Source organism: Ranitomeya variabilis, chromosome 5 (genome assembly GCF_051348905.1).
Source record: "Ranitomeya variabilis isolate aRanVar5 chromosome 5, aRanVar5.hap1, whole genome shotgun sequence".
In the NCBI taxonomy this organism is placed as follows: Eukaryota; Metazoa; Chordata; class Amphibia; order Anura; family Dendrobatidae; genus Ranitomeya; species Ranitomeya variabilis.
Window position 1 is genome coordinate 93530833 of NC_135236.1, and position 20818 is coordinate 93551650.

The following is a 20818-nucleotide window of genomic DNA, read 5'->3' on the forward strand; positions in this document are numbered from 1 at the left end:
TGCAGAGCAGAGGAAACATACTGCAGCAAATCCTCTGTCTGTACTGTCACTCATGAACAGGGGCAGTGTTGGCAGGTAAAAGCGAAGAGAAGCCAAGGACCACAAGTGCCCAAGAGTGAACTTGCAGCTCTAAATTGAAAATAATAGAAAAAAGTATTTGAATTCAAGGAAACATCAAATAGCATCAAATAAACTATAATTGGAAAGGTTCAACTCAGCTCTAGCCTGTAGTATATCTACTTGCCTATGGAAAATCTTACTGAGAGATTCCCTGTAATGTTTTATTTCTGAAGACTGCATTGTGCTGCTCCTCCTGGGTGTTTCCAATTAGGGGTGCGTCCCTATTCAGTCCGTACCTGACCAATCAGTGTCGACAATGTAGGGATACACCCCTTTTACAGGGAAACTGTTAACATACAGCTGCAAATTAATAAAAGAAAGGAGGAACAACATAGGAACCACACAGTGCTGAGTTATAACTGTCTTCCATCCTAGAAAGTGTTGGGGTCATCTAAACTAGCACTGAATTGGTGATGGGTGGCAAAGGTAACCCATGGGACTCCACAAACATTCTAGAAGCTTCTTTTATGTTGAAAGAAATTGTATCTTTCTCCTTTTGTGCCAGATACGGCATCAGTAATGCTCTCCTTATTCTACACAATGAGAGGTAATGCTACTTTATTTTCGCACCAAGACACACAATTTACATACAAATGTGAAACAGCTGCTTTTGCAAAAACCCTACAGTTTCAGTAGATAAACCAGAGAGTAGCAATATCGTCTTAATTTAGAAGTAACTTATTTTTATATCATTGGGATCCGGATCTCTTGGCCAATTCCTACCAGAAGGCTGATCCAATATTAATATTCCCCCCCATAAAATGCCGGTATGGGGTCTTCCTCTTTGAGGATCTGTCTAATAATAGCGGTGTCGTCATCTGCACCTGGTGTTTGAACTGGTTTATGAGCGGAAGCGTTCAATGCTCTTGCATGTAGCTTGGCTCTTACTGAACATTCGCACAGTATTGAAAAGAAAAAAAAATCATTACAGTAGTAAAATACCAAGGACAGAAAATCACTTCTGTATTTGTCGCCAAACTTAAATAGTTTCCAGGGAAACTCTGCGGCGGAGCCAGTCCATCTCCGCACATCGCGAGTGGTACAGGTTTAGTGTCCATCACGGCAGGTGTATTGAATGGGACTATAATAGCCCTTCTTTGCATCTGAATGCCCATTATTAATTTATGCTAATTAATTAAGACGACATTACTAGATATGTGTCTGGCATACAGATATAAGAATAAAAATTTTGCTTCTTGATAAGCACTCAGGCAGCTTCTACAATGCTCATAGGTGCCATCCAGCTCTCAACAGACCCCAAAAATGTTTAGAGTGCTACTCTTGTCTTATATCTGGATGTGCGGATTCTTACCATGTGGTTGAATGTCAGTGCATCGCAATACCAGTCATGGCCTTTGGACTAGAGTGGTGCTAATTCAGGGGACAAATGTGTCAGATGACCTACACATAAACCTACACTTTATTCTTCGCTCTCTAGCATTTTTATGCCAGCCCATTGGGAGAATTTGAAGAGAGCTTGAGTCTACCTAGTGGAACTACTTAACTTGGGCCCTTGTGCTGTATTAGCACAGAAGGAGGCTAAATATGGTGGCCAAATTATTCAATAGCCCCCTACTGTGCCCCAAAATGTCTTCCGTCCCGGAGACTGGTTCCGACCTAGAACAATTACTTTCCCTTGGGCCTACTTGCACTGGCAGTGTTGTATCAGAACATAAGTAAACTAAACAGGGTGCCACAGTATTCAGTGGTCCCCAACTGTGCATCTAGCTTTCAATGCTGGAGGCTAGTGCCCGCCTAGTGCAATTATTTTCCTTTTTGCCTAATTGCACTGGCATTAATGTTATCTTGCCGTGTAAACAGGCTGCTGGTCACCCGATGAAAAAGCAAAAACGCTTATTCGTCAGGTGAAATGATCTTTTGCACAGCGCAAAAAATCATTGTTCATGGCAGTGCATCTTCCTGAGTACACAAGATTTTCACTGCCAAGAACAATGGTAGCCTATGTGCACTGAGCGATCTAGTAAAGATCGATCAGTGTGGGTTGCTTACTTTGATCTGCCTATGTAAAAAGGCATTCAAAAGGCCTCCGATTGGTTAAAGTTGACTAAGTACCATGTCTATTTTTCACAATAATTTTTTTATTCTTTATTTTTTTTACAACCTAAAAGGATTGTTGATAAACATTTTAAAGTTGCTGTATCTTTTTTTGTAGTTTATTTTATTTTATTTTTTATTTATGTCACACACTGTGGGGGCAGTTTAACATATTAATATATTATTTTTATTGGTGATTCCCTTTATCACTGGGGCTTGTACATTGACCCCAGTTATAAAGAGAAATTCAGCTTTCTGGTACCATAGCAGAGCTGACCAGGTCTTCAAAGACCCAGCAGCTCCTTCTCCCTCCTACACCCAGTGGGGTCTTGAGGAAGACAAAGAGCTCAGTGTTTTCTAACCTGTGTACAGGAAGGTTCAACAATCATGAAGGAAGACATAGTAATAAACCTTGTTTTCCTTCTCTGTCAAAGTCTGGCTGTGTCTAACTTCTGTCTCCCCCCCCACCTCCATAGTAGCTGCATGATCTAGAGAAAGCTGCTTACTTTGCACTGACATTTTAGAATGTCAGTGCAGAGTAAAGAGTGGACCAAGTGGTCAAGAAGTAGTTAACCCATTCTGAGCCTTTTGTAACTCAATTTTAGTCAGCCAACAATCCCTTTAATTAGCCTAGCTTCATGCAAACATGATGTTTATTAAAATGTAATGCAGAAGGCATTAGGAAGAAGAATATCAGTACAAACATATTTGCATAGGAGAAAAATACGAATGTGTGGTTTTATTAGCTTCAATAATATTAGTACAGCCTGCCCCCTTGTGGGGATGTCATCCTAAATTATAGTTACCATGGTAATATTTATTACTAGATGGTGGCCCGATTCTAATGCATCAGGTATTCTAGAATATGTATGTAGTTTATTTATGAAGTTTTCAGAATAATGCAATTTATACACAGGATTCGGCCGGCCGAAACAATTAGCGAAGTGTGGTTCAAATTCCGTGCCAATTCGCGGGTGAACTGCGACTGTCGCTGATTGTTCGCAGCCGGGCGTGACCAATCAGTAAAGCCAGGGCCGGCTCCAGGTTTTTGAGGGCCCCGGGCGAAGGAGTCTCAGTGGGCCCCCCTCTTTAACACATACCACGATTCATGATGCACAGATACAGCAGAGAAATATAGCACAGCCAAGTAGCATATATAAAAGCCCACGTAGTACATAACACAGCCACGTAGTATATAGCACAGCCACGTAGTATATTGCCCAGCCACGTAGTATATAGCACAGCCCACATAGTAAATAGCACAGACACGTAGTATATTGCCCAGCCACATAGTATATTGCCCAGCCACGTAGTATATTGCCCAGCCATGTAGTATATAGCACAGACACGTAGTATATAGCAGACACAAAGTATATTGCCCAGCCACGTAGTATATTGCTCAGCCACGTAGTATATTGCCCAGCCACGTAGTATATAGCACAGACACATAGTGTTTAGCACAGACACGTAGTATATTGCCCAGCCATGTGATATATTGCACAGCCATGTAGTATATTGCACAGCCACGTAATATATTGCACAGCCACGTCGCATATAGCACAGCCACGTAGTATATAGCACAGAGACGTAGTATATAACACTGCCCATGCAGTATATAACCCAGGCCACGTAGTATAGAGCACAGCAATGTAGTATGTTGCCCAGCCACGTAATATATACCACAGCCACGTAGTATACAGCACAGCCCACATAGTATATAGCACAGAGATGTAGTATATAACACAGCCCACGCAGTATCTAACACAGCCCACGTAGTATATAGCAATGTGGGCACCATATCCCTGTTAAAAAAAGGATCAAAATAAAAAATAGTTATATACTCACCTTCCGTCGGCCCCTGGATCCAGCCCAGGCGTTTACCGATGCTGCTCGCGACGCTCCGGTCCCAACAGTGCATTGCGGTCTCGCGAGATGATGACGTAGCAGTCTCGCAAGACCGCTACGTCATCATCTCGCGAGACCGCAATGCATGGACCGGACCGTCGCGAGGAGCGGGAAAGGCCTGGGCTGGATCCGGGGGCTGACAGATGGTGAGATATAATCATTTTTTTTTTTATTATTATTTTTAACATTAGATCTTTTTACTATTGATGCTGCATAGGCAGCATCAATAGTAAAAAGTTGGTCACACAGGGTTAATAGCAGCGTTAACGGAGTGTGTTACACCGTGGCATAACGCGGTCCGTTAACGCTGCCATTAACCCTGTGTGAGCGCTGACTGGAGGGGAGTAGGGAGCGGCCACTTCGCGGCCACACTGTGCCCATAGCTGATTGGTCGTGGCCATTTAACCGCGACCGATCAGCGACTTGGGATTTCCGTGACAGACAGACAGACAGACAGAAAGACGGAAGTGACCCTTAGACAATTATATAGTAGATATCCAAGTCAGTTTATTTTTATGCTGCATAGGATGTTTTCATGTTCAGTAATAAATAGAGAAGTTGTGCAGTACCTATACATATTACAATGCAAAGTATCTCTACCCACTATACAGTCTCCGGGGTTCCCCTTTTTGTAGGTAATTAATATGTTCTTTTCAGTCCTAGAGAAATATTTTTTAACTTTGCCTTTTACTCTTAATCTGTTATTGGAAATATTTGAATACACAACTAGTTTATTTTCTCCTTATCAATAGAACTTGTTGCTCTACTGGCCAACACTACCTTACCAGTGCTGACAGTGTCAATCTAGGGTGGGACTCACAGGCACAAGGTTAAAAGATAACACCCTGTTGGCAATTCATATATATATTTCCAGGAGGAATAACAAAGGAATGTCACAACAAAGAGCTCTCACCAGAGATGTCCTAGAACTACAACTCTATGGAGAATACAAGCATACAAAAGACCTGACAGCTCCTTTTAACGTAAATCTGAAATTTTTCAATGTAACTTTGTGGGATGTCCCTCTGGATCCTACAGCATTGTCTTGTCCTATGTCTCACTCCCAGGTTCCCCAGGTTTCCATAGATCAGATTGTACATTAAATTCAATGCTTAGGTTACAGAAGAAAAGACAAAACCCTAGGCACAGCTCTGCTTTCACGATTGATCTTAGCTTAGTTCATGGTTCTCAGTGTAAAAACAAAAATTAACCTTTTAATTGAATTGTAGGTTGAGAAATGTATACGAAATTATGTATTATGTCTTGTAAACTCCAATATATACAAGTAAGGTAATTTACTAACGTGCTGCTTGTAGTTGGAATTACGGACTCACACGCCCATTCTCCTGATGTTTGTCTCCTGTTTGTGTGATGTCTTGTGCTTTGTTTAGATCTCTATCCCCTATTTCCTCTTTCAGATTTAGAGGACATCACACAAGCCTCTTACTTCCACTGCTCCCCATATTCCTCCCTTATGACCTATCTTTTAGATGATTGTGTTTCTCATGCTGGGCAGCAAATTGTTCAGTGTCTAATGAGTAGGAGAACAGTTTCTCCATAGCAGATCTGTGTTGTATGTGAAGACAGTATTTGCAGCACTACCCTACACCATTTCTATGAGAAAAGAGTGAAAACATGAGAACCGTTAGTTCGCTATGTGGCATCCTGCCCACAATAATCCATGGTAGCATCAAAACAAAAGTGCAGCGAAGCACTGGCCAAGATAATGAAAATTAACTACTATACATCTGGGCTATGCCAACATCTCCTTGAAAGTATTCAGGCACATGTATGTACTTAGGCTACGTTCACATTTGCGGTCAGCGCCGCAGCGTCGGGCGCCGCAGCGGCGCCGCATGCGTCATGCGCCCCTATATTTAACATGGGGGCGCATGGACATGCGTTGTGCTGCGTTTTGCGCCGCATGGCCGCAAGCGTTGGACGCAAGAAACGCATCAAGTTGCATTTTTTTTGCGTCCAACTTTCGGCCAAAAAGGACGCATGCGGCGCAAAACGCAGCGTTTTAGCATGCGTTTTGCCGCGTTTTTGTTTGCGTTGTGCGCTGCGGCGCCGACGCTGCGGCGCACAACGCAAATGTGAACGTAGCCTTATCTGTGTTTTTCATTAGCTTAGAAAATCCTTGAAAAGACCACTCATTACAGAAATACTTTTTTTCTATAGCGCACAAATCTAGCAACTGTTTAATCTATCAAGTACAATTGAGCTAAACTATGCCATTACTTCCAGATCCATCTTTTCCTTGTGGTTATCTATGTCTTAGAATCAGGATTGAGGTTGGCACTGTAATAAAGAAGAAAAAATAGTAATCAGCTCACCTTCCAGGGAGGACTATTCAGTGTGAATACCACTTGTATTCACATAGTAACCCTGGTAGACCGTGTTTGGTCAGGGTGTGGTGCACGGAGTGTAGAAGCACGCCATTCTAGTGTCCAGGACAGAAATGACTTAAGGGTCCATGAAGACTGGGCTCCAGCACCAGTGAGAAAATGTTAAAACATTATTCAGAGCTATAAATAAGGGTTGCTAACCCAAAACGCGTATGATTATGGATCCTTCACCTTTTATTTTTCTTATTTTTTCACTATGTTTTTAATTATAAAAGTTATGTTTTAATGTTTTCTCATTAGTGCAGAAGCCAAGTCCTCATGGACCCTTCTTCCTTTTCTGTGCTGGTCCTTTTAGACCTCAGAGCACCAGTCCACAAGCTTTCTTACCTGGAGATGCACATTCTACTCTGAGAGATGGTCTCGAGACACATCCATTGACCTCATCAGCAGTAGTGAAACTCAGAGCCCATCGTTACCAGTATGATGACAGCCAAAGCTTTTCCACAAAAGTCATATTGAGAACTTGTGCCCTCTTCCATATAGGTGGTATTATTACTAGTGTTCCCACTTTACCCTCATTCAACATGTTTGCATCAAGCCCACCACACATCAAGCTTCAAGCTCTCCTCCAACTATCAGTATCATCCTATCTACAGCTTAAGACATCTCTACAAGTATATTCACATCCAGATTTACTCATAAAAGCCACCATCTGGAGACCTTCTCTTCATAGCTGGTTTGCAAGAGCTAGTGCTAATGCCGCCAAGCTGGCAGATAGTCATTAGTCACGAGTCAAACATCATGGGCTTGCAAGCCACAGGTTGGTGACCCCTGACTTAGAGCATACTTGTGATCCACTTACACTGGCTTTGTTCAGTGGGCAACTGAGCTGTATAAGGTTTCTGAAATCAGACAAATATCCTAATGAATTTTTCCTCCTCCTTAGTTTATCATTATATTAAGTGATGCCAGGTCGATGTCTTTATTTTAGATATTCCATCTCAAGGAGGTTTGATTCTATTAGTTTTGCAGTAGTAACTAGAAGATTATTTGAGCGGTTCCCAGGAGTTGTTATATAATTATTATTTATTATTATAGCGTAATTTATTCCATAGCGCTCTACGTGTGCAAGGGGTATACATAGTAAAAACAAGTACAATACTCTTGAACAATACAAGTCACGGACTGGTACATGAGGACAGAGGACCCTGCCCGTGAGGGCTCACAGTCTACTCATTGCTTAGTTAAAGGGATTTTTTAAATCAATTTTGGACTTCTGATTTTCCCACAATTGAAATTATTCTTACCAAACAAAAAGATATTCTCTAATCTAGCAATCAAGTTAATGGATGCCCTCACGAAATTCTAGAAGGCTTTGGCCGAGTGCCAATAGGAAACACAAATTACAGATGTACTATAAGTGACAATGTCCCAACCCTCCATCCTCTGACTCCGACCAGCACTATCTTCTGACATGTCAAGAACTTTAAAAGGATTTTATTGTATTTTCCCAGTTAATATCCACCGTAATAATGTGAAATAGAAATTGGCAAGTTTCAGAACATGTTCGTATTTTGTTAAATTATAGGTAAAAAACAAAATTTTACTAACATTTTATTATTAAAGAAGGCTCTATTTATGCAGCTTCTAATCTTTGCCCCAAAATGTCAGCTTAACATTAAAGGGCCTTTCCTCTACTATGAAAGTGATCACATATTCACGAGATAGGTAATCAGTATGAGATCAGTGGTGGTCCTATATCCGGCACCCGCAATGAACAACTGTTTGCAGCTTCAGATGTAGACAGTTAGTTACTGTAGGGTATCTATTCAATATCTGTATTCTAGGCTTGGTCTATTAATGGCCAAAATGTAAATGTGCACCTACTCATTGCACTCCTGCTCTGCCCCTGTCTATTTTGAGGTGCGCTGACTCATAGGGAGGTGAAACACTAGAGTTGGGACCATCCTGGTTGGGTTCACCTTGTCGCGGTAGGATTTTTTTTTGCTCTCTTGATCAAAATAGCGTTAACTAAGTACCCTATGTTTTATACATTGTATTACTATTATTTATTTACTTATTGCAGGGTATCTATTCATTGTTTTTATCCTAGGCTTCAAAGTAAAAGGAGCTTATACACAGTACCCAGGAGGAGAAGCCACTAAGCCGTAAGCCGCATAGCAGGGCGGTGGTATACTGTTCCATAAACTGTTTATATCCATCAATTGATTGGCTGAGGTGTCATGTGTCAGACCCCCATTGATCTGACGTCCTATAGGTAGGCCATCAATATTATAATGGTGGACAACCCCATTAAAGTCAGGACAATATTTAGGTTTTTCCTCGAAAGCCAAATAAGGTCTCTCGATCACTCTGAATGTCGAGTCTTGGCACATAACTATCGATAGCAAAAGGACAACTTTATATATATATATATATACATATATACATATATATATCATATATAACTGACGCTTGGCCACTGTATCATGTAACATGGGACACATCTGGACTGGACGTTCCATCAACGCAATGTCACTGCCCGCTGGCACTGTGCAATACTAATATTACATCCTGGCCCTTCAGTATTAGTATACACATATTATAGTATGCATCAATGTGTCTGGAATATCCATACATTTATCTTTAAACATTAATTATGAGGATTGTTGTCCCTTTGACAAAAGTAATGGTGTATATATTAGGGAGAACAATACACCGCGGTGCAGGGAGAATAGTATTGACCATACAGAACAATATGATAGAACCTCTGCCAAATCCGAGCGCGATCAATGCCGTCAGTACGTTATGTTTCTACAAACCATTCATGACTATCGATTTTTTTCTTAATAATTTCTACATTTCTATCATATCAGTAAAGGGTCTAAAGATTCCAATTTCATTCTTCATTTTCTATTTAGGCGTGTCCAACTGTTCAGCTGCCTTATAACTAGGAAAGCTTGTAACATCCATTATGGAGAATCTATTGGACAACGTCATCATTAATTATACATGTCCATCATGAAGACGTTGATATGTGAGGCACCAATATTTTTATTAAAGGGATTGTCCATCTTTAGTAACAATACCCAGCGCATGTATTTGAGGCTAAAAAAATTGCCATTGTGTTAAACATTTTGCACCATTTGTTTTTTACAGGCTTCTTGTTACTCTGCACATTCAAGTTTTATGTGGTAAGAGGAACTCAGAAAAAGTCACATGAAAGAGTTACAAGCGCTCCTGTCAGATCATCAGAAGGAGCTCACTGAGAGAGTCCTAATTTACTCATTCTGCACCAATGATAGACAGTGAAGCACAGGGTTAATGTTACACAATTTTAATGAATCTTAAATGCAAAACTGATTTTCAGCCCTAAATACATGCATTTAAGTGAAAAAAAAAATCCCTAAAAGAGATGAAAGCAGTTGTCGGGACTTTAAGATTGATGGCCTATCCTTGGGATTAGTCATCAATATCTGACTGGTGTTGGTGCAACATATGTTGACTGTATAGTGGCCACGGCCAGGTAGGTACTGCTCACTCAAATCAATAAGTCGTGGATGTGCAGTACCAGGCCAGAAAATAAAAAAATGCTCTTCCTTTTAGTTTTTTTTTTCCATTTTTTTGCACCTTTTCGAGCACAAAGTCACAAATTTCATTAAAATATTGAGCTAAAATTTCTAGTATGTAAAAAATCTCTCTAGGGAGGACTAGAGTACAACAGCAGAAACATTTTTGAACTCTTTAAAAAGTCACAAGTATTGAATCAGCGGGAAGCATCTGGATTACAAAAACCATTCCACAACGGCGAAAATACTGAACAGAAAGAAAAAAAACACAACCGAAGAAGTAGAAAATAGACTCCAAAATAGGCGGAACATAAAATTAGATTTTGGTACAAAACAAACAAACTTTTAACTGGATTTCTTTTAATTTAGTGTCATGCCTCCTCCAAATGCCACCATTTTACTGATTCTGGAACAATTTTTTCATCTCCTGTGCCCTTTCATCCCAAGCTTATGCCCACCTGGTACTAAAGAAGCAAACTTTCTCTTCAACCAACTGGGTGTATCCCACAGAACTTCCCCTGGATCCAGTGTTGGTCTTCTCCTTTTCTCAGTGACGTCAGTGAGTCAGACGGCCATATAAATTGGACGGTGATTGGAACGCGATATTGGTACTGGCCGGCAGCTCTGTTAATTTGAGCTTGACAGCTGCATAGAAATACCTGAAGACCCCCCAGCCACTCCGAGCATTGCATTCTGAACTCCATCCTATTTATATGGCCGTCTGACTGCGCCCTAGCCGGAAATCTCTTTTACAATGTGAATCCACAGTGCCTCTTTCTGATGCTCCATAGACTTACATAGACACCTCCGAGTCACACGGAGCCGTGACGTCACTGAGAAGAGGAGAAGACCGGCGATGGACATCTATCGGAGAAGGTGGAGGTAAGTGAGTATATTAATGCACTTGCACCACATAATATGCACACAAAAAAAAGATTTAATGATAAAAGGTATTAATAGAAGAGGTTCTTTAAATAAAAAAAGTCCGGTGAGAAGTTTTTTTTATAACAGAAAAAATAGACAAAAAATTTACCAAATACAATAGTAAATCAGTCGCTGTAAGTACGAATGACCATCATGCCACATAAGTAACAGTTCATCATGTGTGGCTTATATATATATATATATATATATATATATATATATATATATATACACTCACCGGCCACTTTATTAGGTACACCATGCTAGTAACGGGTTGGACCCCCTTTTGCCTTCAGAACTGCTTCAATTCTTCGTGGCATAGATTCAACAAGGTGCTGGAAGCATTCCTCAGAGATTTTGGTCCATATTGACATGATAGCATCACACAGTTGCCGCAGATTTGTCGGCTGCACATCCCAAAGATGCTCCATACAAGGCAGGATGGATCCATGCTTTCATGTTGTTTACGCCAAATTCTGACCCTACCATCCGAATGTCGCAGCAGAAATCGAGACTCATCAGACCAAGCAACGTTTTTCCAATCTTCTACTGTCCAATTTCGATGAGCTTGTACAAATTGTAGCCTCAGTTTCCTGTTCTTAGCTGAAAGGAGTGGTACCCGGTGTGGTCTTCTGCTGCTGTAGCCCATCTGCCTCAAAGTTCGACGCACTGTGCGTTCAGAGATGCTCTTAGGCCTACCTTGGTTGTAACGGGTGGCGATTTGAGTCACTGTTGCCTTTCTATCAGCTCGAACCAGTCTGCCCATTCTCCTCTGACCTCTGGCATCAACAAGGCATTTCCGCCCACAGAACTGCCGCTCACTGGATTTTTTTTCTTTTTCGGACCATTCTCTGTAAACCCTAGAGATGGTTGTGCGTGAAAATCCCAGTAGATCAGCAGTTTCTGAAATACTCAGACCAGACCTTCTGGCACCAACAACCATGCCACGTTCAAAGGCACTCAAATCACCTTTCTTCCCCATACTGATGCTCGGTTTGAACTGCAGGAGATTGTCTTGACCATGTCTACATGCCTAAATGCACTGAGTTGCCGCCATGTGATTGGCTGATTAGAAATTAAGTGTTAACAAGAAGTTGGACAGGTGTACCTAATAAAGTGGCCAGTGAGTGTATATACCGTATATATATATATATACAGTGCAGACCAAAAGTTTGGACACACCTTCTCATTTAAAGATTTTTCTTTATTTTCATGACTATGAAAATTATACATTCACACGGAAGGCATCAAAACTATGAATTAGCACATATGGAATTATATACTTAACAGAAAAGTGTGAAACAACTGAAATTATGTCTTATATTCTAGGTTCTACAAAGTAGCCACCTTTTGCTTTGATGACTGCTTTGCACACTTTTGGCATTCTCTTGATGAGCTTCAAGAGGTAGTCACCGGGAATGGTTTTCACTTCACAGGTGTGCCCTGTCAGGTTTAATAAGTGGGATTTCTTGCCTTATAAATGGTGTTCGGACCATCAGTTGTATTGTGCAGTCTGGTGGATACACAGCTGATAGTCCTACTGAATAGACTGTTAGAATTTGTATTATGGCAAGAAATAAAGCAGCTAAGTAAAGAAAAACGAGTGGCCATCATTACATTAAGAAATGAAGGTCAGTCAGTCCGAAAAATTGGGAAAACTTTGAAAGTGTCCCCAAATGCAGTGGCAAAAACCATCAAGCGCTACAAAGAAACTGGCTCACATGAGGACCGCTCCAGGAAAGGAAGACCAAGAGTCACCTCTGCTTCTGAGGATAAGTTTATCCGAGTCACCAGCCTCAAAAATCGCAGGTTAACAGCAGCTCAAATTAGAGACCAGGTCAATGCCACACAGAGTTCTAGCAGCAGACACATCTCTACAACAACTGTTAAGAGGAGACTTTGTGCAGCAGGCCTTCATGGTAAAATAGCTGCTAGGAAACCACTGCTAAGGACAGGCAACAAGCAGAAGAGACTTGTTTGGGCTAAAGAACACAAGGAATGGACATTAGACCAGTGTAAATCTGTGCTTTGGTCTGATGAGTCCAAATTTGAGACTTTGGTTCCAACCACCGTGTCTTTGTGCGACGCAGAAAAGGTGAACGGATGGACTCTACATGCCTGGTTCCCATCGTGAAGCATGGAGGAGGAGGTGTGATGGTGTGGGGGTGCTTTGCTGGTGACACTATTGGGGATTTATTCAAAATTGAAGGCATACTGAACCAGCATGGCTACCACAGCATCTTGCAGTGGCATGCTATTCCATCCAGTTTGCGTTTAGTTGGACCATCATTTATTTTTCAATAGGACAATGACCCCAAACACACCTCCAGGCTGTGTAAGGGCTATTTGACCAAGAAGGAGAGTGATGGGGTGCTACGCCAGATGACCTGACCTCCACAGTCACCAGACCTGAACACAATCAAGATGATTTGACGTGAGCTGGACCGCAGAGTGAAGGCAAAAGGGCCAACAAGTGCTAAGCATCTCTGGGAACTCCTTCAAGATTGTTGGAAGACCATTCCCGGTGACTACCTCTTGAAGCTCTTAAAGAGAATGCCAAGAGTGTGCAAATCAGTCATCAAAGCAAAAGGTGGCTACTTTGAAGAACCTAGAATATAAGACATAATTTCAGTTGTTTCACACTTTTTTTGTTAAGTATATAATTCCACATGTGTTAATTCATAGTTTTGATGCCTTCAGTGGGAATGTTCAATTTTCATGGTCATGAAAAATCTTTAAATGAGAAGGTGTGTCCAAACTTTTGGTCTGTACTGTGTATATATATATATATATATATATATATATATATATATATATATATATATATGTATACACATATACATATATATATTTATATTGTATATATCGTACACATATAAGTAGGTATAACTATATATACATATTATACATGGTAAAAAAAATGAAATATATATATACGCACATTGTATGTATGTATATATATATATATATATATATATATAAATAAAAATATTACATATATATATTAGGATGAGATCGCTGGGTGTGTTATCCCTTGATCATGATGTTATTGCAATGATTTTCTTCCTACCGTAGTATGCATACCTTCACACCTAACATATCAGGCATAGTACATTGCGACGACATGCGGTGCCTAATGACAAACTGCTCTCCCCTCATCTCTCTGTGCACACACAATCCCACCCGGTAAAGTAGCTCTGCCAGCATGTGGCTGCTCTCTCGGAACCATTATTCTGCTTCCAGTCGATGGCCGGCTCAGTCATCCCTGTGTGCCTGCTCCATGACCCATGATTGCATCTCATTCCAAATCCTTAACCACCAGCCATAATTGTCAAAGGAAGACAAAACACGAAATTGTTTCATCAGGTTTTTTTTTTTGTTCAGGAAAGAGATGACTTCTATCACATGATTGAAGTTCCACGTGTGTAATTTGACATTTGTACATCAGATGGTCTTATTGAGTACCGCTAGTATCGGAACAGCGGCCAAGCAGATAACAGTGGAAGGGCAACGTACTGAGGGTTGATCAGTTGGCACAATGTAGGCTCCCAGTATCTCATCTGACCAATAGGGGGCGTTCAGCAAATTCTACATGTAGTCGTAGGGACTGTTCAGGCTGCCTACATAATGCCAAGTGAATGCCCAGCGATGTGCCCTATCATTTCTTCCCTTTTCTTTTTTGTACACATTCAACAGTTCTGCCATAGAGGTCCTTCTCGAATCAGACATTTGCATTGAAAGTGTTATCATTATTAAAATACATATTTTTTAATAAAAAGAAACAGATCATTTTACACATCCAAGTCATACCCCCCCTTCCCCATCAGGACATTAAAATAATAAAAAAAACACAAAGAATGCACCAAGCTGCCGTTAACCCCTTCGAGCACTGAAAGGGTTAAACCAGCTCAGCCTCCCTGAGCAATCAGGCGTGGAATACTGAAAGGATTTTATGTAACCTCTGCAGCCAGATGAATATCCATGGATTTAGTCGTCTCCAATCACCGATTGGAAAAGATTGTTTATTAATTTGATAAGAAGCAGCAAAAAAAAAACCAGAGTTCAATATTAACGGTTTAAGTGATAATTGGTCCTCATATAATGAGTTACAAAAAAAGGATTGGTGACTGTCAATCGTTTGGAAGTAAGGCAGTCTTATCTCTCCGTAAGGCAAATCATATGTAATGTATCAAAATGTTAGTAAAAGCAAACAAGATCTTTCGCTCTTTAGTCCGTGAAACAAGAAAACAAATTGGGTGGTTACTGTATCTTTGGCTTTAGCTCCTCTTGACTTCCAGACCACAAATTGTGTGTTTTTTATATTGTTTTTTTGTGATGTTGTAATTGTTTGCTTGCTTTTTTTTTAATTATTATTATTTTATAATCCTTTTTTTAAATTATTATCGGATAAATCCTTTCATTAGTCCATAAAAACAAGAGCGATAATGGCCAACAAAATCACACACCAGGCACAAAATGCCCTTTTCATTACGGGATCTCTGGGGTTTTGTCCCTATCTGCCCCACTTGGCAAGCACTCTCTCCTGCCATCGGAATAAGGCTTATTCATATCTCATCCTTGAACGGACTTCCTTCACGTTTCCCAGCTCCCAGGGGAAGGAGAAAAAAAAAGAAATAAATAAAAAAATAAAAAAAATATCAATCTTTTTCCTGCTCCATTCACTTAAACCAACCTTACACCAAAGTGGATTCAAAAAACCCACCAATGATAACAATAAAATGTATAAAAAAATACTCAGAAGTTTTTTGTTTTTTTAACTAACAAGCCTGGTAACTCATCTTAGAGATTTGGGGACATCTCAAATGTCATAGATTTTTACCTCGGCTTTTTAACAGCAGCAAAAAAAGGTTTAGTATCATTTCAAGGTTTTCATGTTTTCATACCTCACATTCCCGGGAGCCAGAGATTGTATATGTACAGGGTCCTGATCCATTAACCAATACATCCATGGGTTCTGTGTTGGAAGGTTTGTAGTCCACGTAGTACTCTTGTAATGGAGAGTTTATTTGTCTTTCCGATTCTCTGGCCTTTTTCCGCCTTCTCTTCATCATGGAGCTTTGCTGCAGTTGCTTCATGCTAGCTGGATATCTTTTCCATGATACATAGATGACTAATAAGATCATGGCCACGGACAGGAAAAGCGCCACGCTCCCGGCTATGATTTTATGGAAGGAAACATGCTCATATTCTTGCTCTGCCATGGGTGTCTGAAGGCCAGGAGAAGGGCTTGGTGTGAATGAAGTTGGAGGTACACTCACCAACTTGTAGACTGTAGGCTTGGGTACAAATTGTGGTTTTGGAGGAGCTTTGGTTGTCTGATAAGCTCTTTCGGTCACCAAAACAGGGGTTTCATTACAGATATTGTATGTTTCCACGGCATCAATAACCTTCTCACCTTGGATGTGTTTAGGGCCAGCACAGATCATGGTGCTCTCTTTGTTTCCCTTAAAGTTTTTAAGCCAGAAGACCAGAGGACATATGGTTTTGCTACATTCCCACATGTTTCCAGACAGGGTTATAGAGGTCAGCGATATCCAAGCGTTTATGGTTTCCTGGGTGACATTGGTGAGCTTGTTGGAATCCAGATTGAGTTTTTGTAGATTGGGGAGACATTGGAAGGTGCCAGGTTCAATGTTCTGTATATCATTTCCTGACAGGTCAAGGTTGTGCAGAGCACTCCAAGTCCAAGTTAATCCTTGGCTAATAGACTTGATCCTATTCCACTGCAGAAATAGTGAATGCAGGTTGGATAGGCGAGGAAAGTGAGCAAAGTTCACCTTAGAGAACTGATTATGCTCCAGGTGGAGCTCCTTCAGCTTCAGGAGACCAGCAAAGGCATTGCGAGACAAACTCCTGAGCCTATTGTATCCTACATCCAAAAATTCCATGTTGCGGCAGTCCTGAAATACCCTAACTGGCACAGTTTTCAGAGAGTTGGAACGCAGATGCAAACTCAAAAGCTTACGAAGACCTTTGAACTGTTCAGATTGCAGCATCTGAAGCTTGTTATAGGATAGATCCAAATTTCTGAGATTAGGGACTGGATGAAAGGTGGCATTGGCCAGATTGGTAATTTTGTTGGAACTCAATATAAGCTCTTTCAGCCTTCTGATACCCTGGAAGGCATCCTCATCCACCGAGCTGATATAATTGTGATCAAGATAAAGCCAGACCAGCTGGTTAAGGCCAGAGAACTGGTTCGACTTCAACTTTTGGATACTGTTGTAACGCAAAGACAATCCCTGTGAACCACCTGAAATATTCTGCGGGATGTCTCTGAAGGCATGGGACTCACAGTACACAATCTTTCCATCACACCGGCAGTTCTTTGGACAAGCTTTCTGTGCCCCCACAACAATCACTATGAGAAGAACAGGCAGCAGGACCAGTGATAAACTCATGCCTTTTAGTTGATTCATCGGTTGCAACCCTGCAAAAATGGAAAGATACAAGGGATTGAAATCACGTAAAAGAGGACGAAAGTAATAAACCCCCCTGCAGATATCATAAATCCAACCACATCACCAAAAAAAGTCTTCTCATCTTCCGAATGAGAAGATCAGAAGGCATGATATCATGCAACCTATTAGACGTCTTTGTATTTAATTTAGACTGCACCATCCTTATTCCTAAAAACAGCCCTGATATTGCATTTCTGAATAAGTGAAAATTAGTTCTTATTTAAACATTAAAAAATAAAAAAGATGTAAAATTGATCCCATCTGATGAATGCTCGTCAAACTACGTAATTGGTCATGTCTACATGTCAATCCTCATGAGCACATACATGTACGTCGTGGTCTTGCCAATCTGCAGTATGTTTATTCAACTAACCCCTGGTAGTTAAGATGAGTTGACTGAGTGGTTTGTCTCTCGCTGCAAGAGGACCGTAGACAATAAGGAAAGAGGGGATAGGGTTAAGACTGAATGAATTGTCCTTTTTTTCCTGAATGCTACTCCTAGTGGCTGGAATTTAATTAAAGCGATGCAGTGTTTGCATATCGTTCCTTTTATTAAGCGGTCTATACAGGTAGTGGTGGGGGAGCCGATGGTTAAATAGGGCTTTAACCCATTTTGGGCTACTACTATATATAAATATCTATCCAGGCGCTTATTCTGTCCCCCGTGTTCCATTCTTTTAACCCTTCCGTCCATTGGCTTTAAGAGTGAAGAGCATATCTGACCTTGCTAATTCTGCTGGTCACAAGTGGAACAGGATCAAAAATGTAGTCACAAGTGGAACAGGACCAGAAATTTGATGAGACAAGCTAGTGGATGGGATCAGTGGAAAAAAATTGCAGAGAGGAGAGGTTAAATATTAGAAGGGTTGCGGACTAAGAGATTTGAGATGTGGAGACATTTTTTTGGGTGGGAGGTAGGGGTTTGGATATAATGATATAACGCAGTTATTATCTCATTTTGGATATTTCTTTTCGAGAGGCCATAGTGGGAAGGGAACAGGTTAAAATGTTAAAAACCCAGCTGGCATTTCCTCCTTGTGTCTGCTACTAAGGAGCATTCTCTATGCGATGAATGCATCAGATTCAGGAGCTGGGGATGAATCCGTTGGCTCTGTGGAAAAAAGCCTGAACATGGTATATCCTCTCCGACTGTCATACACTGGAGTCATAGCCTTGGGTCTAGCTGTAAGGCTGTGCATGGAAGGAGAACCACGCCACGCTAACCAACATGGCACAATGTGCAACTTCCACCCTAAGCCTTTGTCCGAGGGGATCAAGTTGAAACAACAGTCAGTGACACGAAATGAATAATTAGAGTGATAATGTAGTAACGGCTGGCTATAACGGAGGTGGGGTGGTCAATACAGGTGGTCATCGAAATGGAGTGGTCCATACAGGTAGTCATTAAATAATAGCAGGCAGCGTAGGGTAGATATTGATGCACCTGCAGATGCCTACAGGTGTATACTGCTAGAAATGGATGTCTCTATGTATAAATGTTCCATAGGACAGGAGAAATGCAGGCAAGTAAATGATGTATGTGTCCATGTATGTCTGTAGGAATGTATGGGTCTGTCTCCAGGTATTACATTGTGCTTGCATTGGTGCATGAGCTGAGCATCACCTTGCGTGTTTTATTCATGCTAATTCCAGCCTTTAATACCAGACTTGGGGAGCTTTCCTGCAGACATACATGACTGGTCCTTGTGAGCATCAAGCCAGAAACTTCACTTACCCATCCTCTGTCTCCCAGCGATTCCTTCGTCCTTTTTCTCAGGGATTGTCTGTGGGAAATGTTTCCCTTTTTTTTTTCCGCCTGTTAATTATGAAGCAGCAGTTCCTTCATGGTCCATACAGGTCTCTGTGTCAAACCATCCTGTTGCCAGACTCAACCGCCCCCCCTCCCTTCTGTATATATGTATATAGGGTATATTTGACGGCAAAGTTTATCTCCTTGTTTTCTTCATAGGCTTGGATTTGAGGAGTAGGTGAATCTGTAGCTTAGATCAAAAAGGGAATCCGGCTATATGGATCCAACATCAAGTGGAGGTTACAGCCTGCAAGGGAAGGTAGAGAACTTCTGTGCAAAATCTTTGCAATACCTAACCAGCCTTGCCCACCACCGCCTGCCATCCTTAGATGTCCACCCTTAGTGCCATCTCCTCCTTGGTGCTGTCATATGCCATGAAGCCTGCAATGGGGATGTCTTGAAGCCCAAGTTTAGACCAAGTGTCGCCTGCTTTTTCGATATAGCTGTGAAGGTTTCAACTGCTATGTAGCTGTGTTGGAAAGCAGCTGGGATTCAGGAGGTTTTTTTTTTTTCCCAGAGACTGCTGATGCTCAGAAGCTTGCCTTTCCTGCCTAAGCATCAGCTATAGAGTGACCCCTGCTGGATAAATTAGAGGAGACAGAGAAAAGCCACAGCAAGCCGGGGCTGTCATTGCAATGCAGTGCAGGCTCTCTTACTCCCTCACCAAATACAATTAACTCCCTCGCCTCTGAGAGCCATTTGTGCATTTGATGAATGGATTATACGTCACAGGTTCTGACCGAATTCAACCACAGCCTCGTCGGTGGGACTGTGCGCCAGACATGCGTTATCTTGTTAAAAATCCATATAAATAATTCATGTGTTATAACGCCGTAGACGAAAGAGGCTAGTGGTGCGTAATGCAACGCAGATGGCAGTTTTCAAGTCAATCTTTATTACATCGAGCCATTCGTAGGGTAGTGCGGGTCCTTCCGCTGTCCTATCTTGGCGCTGATGTCCTTTGTAGGATGTTTCCCAGGTCATTCCTATATGTCTCAAGCACTCCTGGGGTCCCAGCAGACCAATAGTAACCTAGTTCTTTAGGACTTTTTCCTCATAGAAAAACTGGGTTGTAGTCGCTTCCTTGACTGTGATAAATAGAGAATGGTGGAGATTAAGGACATTGCTTCTCATTTCGGTACATAGGGAAGATTCCAGATTTTCCCCCAGGATTATTAACTTTCACAAGTACATGAAGAAGTCCCAATGTTACCTTCAGGATTTTACTAAATATTCTTCTTAGTAGGTATATATATATATATATATATATATATATATATATATATATATATATATATATTAATATGAGAAGGCCTAATTCAGCCATTTAATAGACTTTCCACTTGAACGGATATGTAGTCACATCGGTCTTGCATATCATATCTTGTTCCCCTGTATATACTGCTTGTATTTTGTGCCTTTCTGCCTGTACAGAGATATGGCAGAGCTGAACATTTTAGATCTGATACATCTGAATTTATCTATTGCTCTACAATATGATTTATTTCGGCAATGTTTGCCCACCCACTGTAGCCCGGATAAGTTAAAAGTAGCCTGTTACTAGGCTTTTTGCTTTCCAAATCATTATCACCATGCTGGTGAATG

At 41.1% G+C, this 20818-nt stretch overlaps 1 protein-coding gene across 2 annotated transcripts in view; it reads right to left on the reverse strand.

Annotated features, from left to right (window-relative positions):
* LRRTM4 (leucine rich repeat transmembrane neuronal 4) overlaps positions 1-19877 on the reverse strand; it is a 732348-nt gene extending 712471 nt beyond the window's left edge. For both annotated transcript variants that reach the window (XM_077262966.1, XM_077262967.1), the window contains exons 1-2: positions 19139-19877; positions 15826-17372 (exon numbers count right to left, since the gene is read on the reverse strand). In XM_077262966.1, coding sequence (XP_077119081.1) covers positions 15826-17372; positions 19139-19142 — 1551 coding nt within the window. In that variant the 5' untranslated portion in view covers positions 19143-19877. The remainder of the gene's footprint in view (positions 1-15825; positions 17373-19138) is intronic.
* Positions 19878-20818: the final 941 nt, after the last annotated feature.